Source organism: Carya illinoinensis, chromosome 10 (assembly GCF_018687715.1).
Source record: "Carya illinoinensis cultivar Pawnee chromosome 10, C.illinoinensisPawnee_v1, whole genome shotgun sequence".
Lineage (NCBI taxonomy): Eukaryota > Viridiplantae > Streptophyta > Magnoliopsida > Fagales > Juglandaceae > Carya > Carya illinoinensis.
Window position 1 is genome coordinate 16,455,633 of NC_056761.1, and position 8,741 is coordinate 16,464,373.

An 8,741-nucleotide genomic window follows, 5' to 3' on the forward strand; every position below is an offset into this window, starting at 1 on the left:
TGGGAAGTGGTTAAACTCTACTTGTTTCATTTTATTTGAATATGAGTTGAGCTCAAATTATAACCCTAATTATATTTAACTAATATTTATATAAGGTTCGCTTATATATTAAAGAGTAGTGCACATCTGTAAAAGAATCACACAAAAATAATCTTACAAATTGATATGATTTCATTTAATCCATCAGATTTACTTTATAATAAAAGTAACTTATAATCTAACAACAACTTTAAGTCACGTTAATTTATGTAATTACTTTTGTATAATCCTTTTCTGGGTAGAGTATTTCCCTATATTAAATAGAATTCCTTCATGAGCGATTAATCTTTATTGAATAGATTATTTAGACTAAAAACTTTATGTACAGTCACTTTTATGCATTTTACTAATGTGATTGGCTGCATCACTTTATTTTAATATAAAATAATTATTTTGTTCAATCACATCAGTAATTATATATAGTAAAACTCTGAGTTTTAATCTGCATCATTTACGTACGTACAGAAAGCTTTTGATCCAATAAGAGTACTAGTACTTGCCTCAACAAACTTTGACCAAAATTAGATTGAGAAATTTTTTTTTATAAATTTTAGCTGTTCACTTTTCACAATACTAAATAATGAACTCAACAAATCTATTATTATTTTATTAAAATATTAATTTTGATCTTTTCATTTATTTTAATTTTAATTCTAATATAAATATTTATTTATTATTAAAAAATTATACATCAATTTTTTTTAATTACTAAGCCAACAACACATCTGTTAAAACTCTGCTTTTGTTGGACATCAAATACTTATAAAAAACATTTTATAAAATAGATATTAAAAGTTTTCCATTGTCAAAATCAAACAATTTCAAGATGTGTACTAAAAGCTTCATCCCAAACAGGAATTCAGCGTGGGATTGAAGCACATACGTTTGTGGTTTCTCTTCATTTTTTTTCTTCTTGCGGGGGAGGGGGAGAGCAGTAGACAGGAGGAAGATGCATTATTTACTCCAAAATAATATCTAGCCAGCGATATAATTTTGGGTTATAATTACTATTCATTTGTTGAGTCCATTATTTTATTTTATTGTGCATCTTAACTAAATTTTGATCAAATTTTAATTTTATTGAGTCTACTACTAATACTTTAAAAGAGTAAGCCAAGATTGAAATTCAAAGCCAATTTCAAGACAACTCTTAAAAACGCAAACAGTACATCTTCATAGTTTATATGACCCATGAGAGGGACATATATAAATATAACTGATAGAATTACAGGACATTACACAACTGCATGCATACTAAACATAGTATATTAATTGTCCACCTCAAAGCCTCTTTTCTGATACACAGACTGCCACCATTTGCTTTAACTTCCTAACCATTGTAAGGCTGAAATGGGAGGGATGTCAACTGATCAAGAAGCCCGGTAACTGGGGTAGCGAGCCTAGGCTCGTACGCAAAACCATGCAATTCACTGCAATCTCGTTCATTATTATTGACACCTCCACCACCTTGAGAGTATGGACATGGAGGAATCCATTGCCATTTCTTCCCACAAATATCCAACAGCAAAGACTTGTCCGACCCTCGAATCGTAAATACAATGAAATCTCCATGGCCAACACACTCAAATCCTTTTCCTCCTTCCAACTCCGCAAACTGGATATATAGTTGCTGTGGCATTCTTTCCACTTCCACCCACGAATTCCCACAAGATTGCAACCCCCACAGCCTCAAACTCTTTGGTACATTTAGCTTACTTTTCTCCACTGCTGATACTAAGAGTAAATTTCCCCTGCTCTCAATCAAGCTTGGTGATCGCAGAAATCTTCGCATGGGAGCTTGAATATTGCTCCATACATTTGCAGCAACATCATGAGCTAAGACGCTAAATGGGTTATAGTTCATGCAGTAGAATTTTCCATCCACGTAAACCATGCGACCTGATTCGTGGCTACAAAGCCTTGGCAGAGAAGAACTTGTACCCCATATTGAGTAAAACCCAGCCCCATCTATATGAAAATTCTCGGCCGTTAAATTCTTGACGGCATAAGGAGAAATCATGTCATCTCCGGCGACGGTAACATCCATTGATGAAGGGCTAACAGTTAGGCCAAGAGAAGGGAAGAACCGGGGTTTTAGTGTTAGAGGCAATTGAGTTACAGAACCAACAATAGGGTTGCATAGGATTATGCTTTTCGGACCTGCCTCATCTGAAATCCAACAAACCAAGCCACCAGAAGAAGATGCCGGTGAGAAACCAGAGGGAACCAGAGCAAAGGAAATGCGGTACCATGCGATATCATTAGGATCAAAGAGATATCCTTCACAAGGTCCCCTGTTGTTAGTACCCTGATCTCCACAACCAGTGTCCCTATATATGTAGCTCTTTAGTGTACTTTTGTGCTTGAAGAATAGAAACCAATGGTGGTGAGGAGATACTCGGAGGTATAACTCAAGAAAGCTGTCAGAAAACAAGAGCGCGTACCATCTCTTACAGACAGAACGCGCGCGAAAGAAGGCCGGCGGTGGAAGAAAAGAGAGCACACGATCGAGCAGCTTCTGTGGGAGTTCACTCCAAATTCTTCTGTCCATCCATGGAGTAGTCATGGCATTGGGAGTGGTCCCATTACTGCCACTCCTTGTGGCAGCGAAAGTGTAGAAAGAGGGTAAGGTCATAGAGGCCGGGTGATGAAAAGTTTCCATGCGTATGGTTTGGCTTGGATTTGTTGTTCAATACAAAAAGTAGAGCAAAGGATTAAGCTGGTGAAGAATTAGCTAGGCTTCCATTAAGCTGGTGAAGAATTAGCTAGGCCTCCATGTTGATAGTGCAGATTCCTTCCTTTTTCACCGAGAAACAAACGAGGCTAGCTAGAGCTAGCTGATATTTTTAATTCGTGAAAGCTTGCGAAGTCGACATGTAAATGCAAATCTAAAGAGGATCTTAAAAGGCATCGTGTTGGGAACCAAAAAAGAGTTTGTTTTTGGTATGTCACCGCAAGAAACTGCTAGGAATCACCTGTTGGTTGGTTTATGAATTATAGGGGATGGAGAAAAAAAGTACAATACACTATAAAAGACAGATGATGAACAGAAAGAAAACAAAACTCATGAAGTTTGGTTGGCCTTAGATGCATGGGGTGGGGGTCGGGACAAGACTACAAGTGTTTGTTGTTTGTACAAGATAGGTTAATGGTATATTTTCAAAGTTTTGTCTTTGGTTGCTTTACGTGAGAAATGAATGACAGTCAAGATTCTGATTGATCCATCTATCATTTCAGTGCTGTTTTGTCATGGCTGAGGCAGGACCGAAAATGGACGTATAGATAGAATAGAGACAATGGTAATGTGCCAACACGAGTCTCCCTGAACTCATCAGCAGTGCCAGAACAGAAATTTGAATGAACGGGGAACCCGAATCAATACGAAGATGATAAGGTTTGCATGTGCGTGTTATAATAAATTAAATTATTAATTAAATTATGAAGTGTATTTGTAAAAATAAAAAAGAAATTATTAACAAAATTATTATTTATAAAATATAAAAAAGAATTTCTTAACAAAATTATTATTAAAATATATAATATTATATTATTATTTTAACTTTAAAGTAGATAATCTAATATGAATCAATATCTTCAATAACTTTGCCTTTAGTCAAAATCTTAACTTATAGTCAATTTCAAACTTAACAATGGCCAGTCTATTACCAATGGTCTTACAAGTTAAAGGAGCGGGAAACATGAAGAATATATTCAATACGTATATAATAATTAGCAGATGCAAAAATGAATAAAAACGAACCAACAGTACGTAGAGGTTTTTCCACTGCAGTACTACTCAGGTGACCTGATCGTGATCTTAGGGAACGACCACAAAATCCCAACCCCACCATATATAGACTGCATTACAGAGCGAGTACCTTCCTCTTTTTTCTTTCAATCTCTACGTAGATTTTGCCAGATCACGTGCAGATCGTAAATTTTGATTCCAATATTGACGTGAATTCTTGAGAAATGCAGAACAAATTCTTGGCCCGTTTGGTTGCACGCAGATGAGATAAAATGAGATTTTTAAATAGTAATAAATAAAATATTATTATAATATAATTTTAAAATATTAATTTTATATTGAGATTTAAAAAAATTAAATTGTTTATTATATTTTATATAGAAATTTGAAAAAAGTATAATGATGAGTTGAGATGAAATGAGATGAAATTTTTAATTTTGGTTAACTAGACAAAGCCTAAAGTTTTGCCTTTTATCACAGTTTGATATAATGCTTTGAATTTACAACAAATTATGTCAATTTATAAATATTTTTTTTAAGGAAAAAAGCTAAAGTCGTCGCGACTATATTCCGATGAATTCTCCCAACATTTCTTATTTTTTAGTGATTAAATATATTTTTTCTTTTTTATGATGTTATGAATTTTTTTAAAAAAATATATATTTTGAGTTTTATTAATAATTTTTTATATTTAAAAAAATTTTAAAAAAAATCTCTTATTATTTTTATCTTCAATTCAAATCGTTTCGTTAAATATATCATACTTTATATATTAATATATTAATATTAGTAAAAGAATTGATACAAAAATGTGGTTACAAAAAGATATTTTCACGTAGAATACGACAAAGTGTGCTTGGCTGTAGTCGCCACAGTTTCAGAATTTGAAAGTGGGCTTCCGAAGTTTGCAGATCATCTAACTCATTCTGGAATAGCTTAATCTAGGTTAAGATCGTTACCGGTTAGCCTGAACCGATCAGCCGAAGGAGTAGGAGGATTGTCCCTTGAAATGATCTCAGTAGGGACTATATCAGGAATAGAACTAACTAGGGTCAGGGCACCATTATCCAAAATAAGCTGGATTTCCTGAGAGGCAGGACCAGTGCTAAGCTCACAGGTTGCAATTGGTCTCTAAATTAACCTCAGGTTTGTTCTTTTCACCCTTTTTTTTTCTTTTTTTTTTTTCTTTTTTTGTTATAGGTAACAGGAACCCAGGCATCAATTATAAACGTTGTTCAATTATTTCTATTTAGTTTTACAAATTGCAATGCAAAACATATTATAAAAAATGGATTTAGAATTTTCCTATTTAATTAATTTCACAAAACCTAATAAAAAATTATCTCAAAATAAACTCTCAAAATTTTCTTATCTAAACACCTTTGATTCTCCTATTGGAAACAAAACCAACTAGGTACTTTAAAAAGCTTCAACAATGCTTATATGTTACTTTAGATCAACAAAATATAGTTAAGACTTAGTTCTATTTAAATGTTGAACTGAATTGAGTTATGTTTTTTATAAATAGCAGTGAATTGAGATGATAGAATAAATTTTATAAAACCCATCTAAAATAAGTTTAGATGTGTTTGAAAAAGGTTATGAATCCTGCATGTAGAAATGTATTGAGTAAAAAAAGGTTGTGAGTCCCACGTATAAAAAAGTTTTGAGTTAAGATGAATTTAGTGATTTGAGAGTTAAGTGTTTGAATATTAGACATAGCTTAAAATTATACTAAATTGAATTATTTTAATTCAATTTAAATTCCAAACAGGCCTTATTGCACATATTCTAATGAGTTTCTACCTGCACACATAATTAGAGTATAACAAGCTTGATTACAAAAGAATCATAACCCTGTTGATTAGAGAAGAGATTAGATGAAAAGTTTTATGAGAGTGAACGAGCTAAATTCCCACACAAGTTATTTAGATCATTTGTAGTACTAATTTGTGAATAGTAATGAAATAGTTTAAGTTAAAGATATTTTATAAGATTTTGAAAAATGAGAGAAAAAAATTGAGTAAAAATATTCTAAAATTAAAATATTATTTTTTAATATTATTTTTGTTTTATGATTCTAAAAAATTGAATTTTTTTTTTTTTTGTATTTTGTTTAGAAGTTAAGTAAAGTTATGCCAGTTAGCTAATGATTAGATAAAAAGTAAAAAAGTTATAAAATTTAAAATTGAAAATTACTTTTTAAATGTTTAAATGAGATAAAATGAGATACATTGAGATCATTTATAAAAGAGAAAATATTAGAAGCAGCCACTATTCACCACTCCACGCCATACATCTTATAAAAAATATCCATATACCCTAAGAAAAACATCCCTGCACTCTATAAAAAGCTATAAGTGTGTGGTATGAAAATGAATAGTAGCTGATGCATAGTAAATCCCTTTATAAAATCAATGAGACCAAGTTATAGCGATGAATAGGACAAGTTTAGACAGTGAGATGAGATAAAAGGTTTGTAAATAGTAGTAAAATAGTTTGCGAATAGTATTGAAATAGTTTAAGTTAAAATAGTATAAAATTAAATATTAATGTTTTATGAAGTTTTGAAAAATGAAAGAGAAAAAATTGAATAAAAAATGTTATAAAATTAAAATATTATTATAATATAGTTTTTTAATATTATTTTTGTTTGAAATTTTTGAATTGTTTGTATTTTTTATTTAAAATTTTGGAAAATTTATAATGATTAGCTTGAAAATATTTTTATTTGAGTGATGTTTAGAAACAAGATGAGATAAGATAAGACGAAAATTTTGAAATGAAATTATTTTCCAAAGAAACCGATGATGTTTGATTGAGAGTTGGTATTATATGAGGGCTTGATGCTCTCTTACCACCCTCTTACTACTCTTTAATATATTTAAAATTTTAATTTTTTATAATTAAGTATTTTTATCATTAATTTTAATTTTTAAGTATTTTTTTAACAGCTTTAATCACTAAGTATTTAACTATTTAAATATAAACACTTTTCAATTTATAAAACCAATGAGACCAAGTTATAATGATGAATTAGACAAATTTTGAGAGTAAGATGAGATAGGAGCTTTGTAAATAGTAATAAAATAATTTGTAAATAGTAATAAGATAGTTTGAGTTAAAATATTAATGTTTTATAGAGTTTTAAGAAATGAAAGAGAAAAAATTAAATAAAAAATATTATAAAGTTAAAATATTATTATAATATATTTTTTAATATTATTTTTGTTTGAAAGTTTGAAAATTTTGAATTATTTTTATTTTTTGTTTAAAATTTTGTAAAAGTTATAATGATTAGTTTAAAAATATATGTATTTAAATTATATTTAAAAATGAGATGGGATAAAATGAAATAAAAATTTTAAAATAAAATTATTTTCTTGAGAAACCTTTGATATTGGATTGAGACTTGAGAGTTGGTATTATTTTTAAGTATTTTTTTAACATTTATGATTAAGAAAAAAATTAAAAAATATAATAATAAAATAACAGTAGTTGAATAGTCATGCTATATGATTATCTGAGGTAGGATTGAGAGTTGAGGTGTCGAAGAATCCCCAAAGCAAAGTAAGGCCAGGGCCCAGGTATCTCACATGACTTTGACAGATCAAACGTCCAATCTCAGTTCAGATCCAAGTCCTCTGAAATTGAACCTTCAGCATACACATAATGAATGATAAGGTAAATATGATTCAGTACTAGATCTGCAAAAACAAGCTGTCTCTTTAACTTAAACCTAGCTATCTGACAACTCCTTTCACTTCTCCCCCGAAAGGAGTCACAGTATTCTTCTTCCGTAAGCCTGTGGGCTTTTATGTTTGGTGTCGTTAACGGAAGCAAATTATAGTCAGAAACAATGAGCAGGTTTGGGTCAAAGAATTATTATTTCAAATTTAAAATTTTTATTTTATTATTTTTTTTTTTTAATTTTTATATAAAATATAATAAATAATTCAATTTTTTTAAATTCTAATATAACTTTTTTAAATTTTAAAATAATAATATTATTAAAAATAATATTTTAAACTCTCATCTCAAACTTAAAATTTTTATCATTAACTCCATACCTTCTCTTAAGTCTTGGATTTAACCTTTCGTATAGGGAAAAACAAGACTTGTGTGAATGGTTGGAAATTGTTTTTTTCTTTTCAAGAGATCACCACATTTGGAAATGAATTACAATTTACGTTAGTGAAACTTGTATTTCCCTCCGAGCAACCTCTGTTTTTCTCTCTTTCTTGCGATATTTGTTTGTCTTTTTTTAATAAAAAATAATAATTATAATTGTGAGTATATAAATATTTTACAATCATTTTAAAAAACTAAATAAATACAAAATTTAAATAAATAAATTAATTTTTTAATAATAAATTCTTATTTTTTTAAAATAATTACATTATATTTTCATATTTTATAACTGAACATAATGTTACTCTTTTTCTAATACTTGTTTTATCATCAACTTGGGTTTCATTTTTGTTTTTCTTTGCCGTGTGAAATTTGTCTCTTTTTTTTTTCTTTTTTTGCTTTTTTTGTTTGTTTGTATTAGCAACTTGGATTTCTGTTTTTTTTTTTTTTTTGCCTTTTAGTTTTTTGTGTTTATAGTTTATTGTCCTCTCACCCATTTGCTAAAGAGAATTGCTATTCTTCCAAATGGAGGATCCTGACGTAGATCTCGATTGATATTTTTTTTTCTTTTTTTAACTTAATGATTAAAGAATTAATTTTTAATAATATTATAATTTTTTAAAAATAAAATTATTAAAAATATTTAGAAAATATATGAAAATAAATTATTATGTCAGGATTGTAGTTGGATTGGGATTCTCCATATGGATAGTTATAGGCTTACTACTCTATCACTATCCATTTACTAGTTATAAGGTATTAGAAATTTTTTACTTTTTTATCATTTTTTAAAATATTTTTTTAACATCTTTAATCATTAAGA

At 29.2% G+C, this 8,741-nt stretch overlaps 1 protein-coding gene across 1 annotated transcript; it reads right to left on the minus strand.

The window, feature by feature from the left end:
* Positions 1-1,164: 1,164 nt before the first annotated feature.
* Positions 1,165-3,025, minus strand: LOC122279700 (protein UNUSUAL FLORAL ORGANS-like). Its single transcript, XM_043090479.1, has one exon. The coding sequence runs from the start codon at positions 2,699-2,701 to the stop codon at positions 1,370-1,372; it is 1,332 nt and encodes a 443-aa protein (XP_042946413.1). The 5' UTR covers positions 2,702-3,025; the 3' UTR covers positions 1,165-1,369.
* Positions 3,026-8,741: the final 5,716 nt, after the last annotated feature.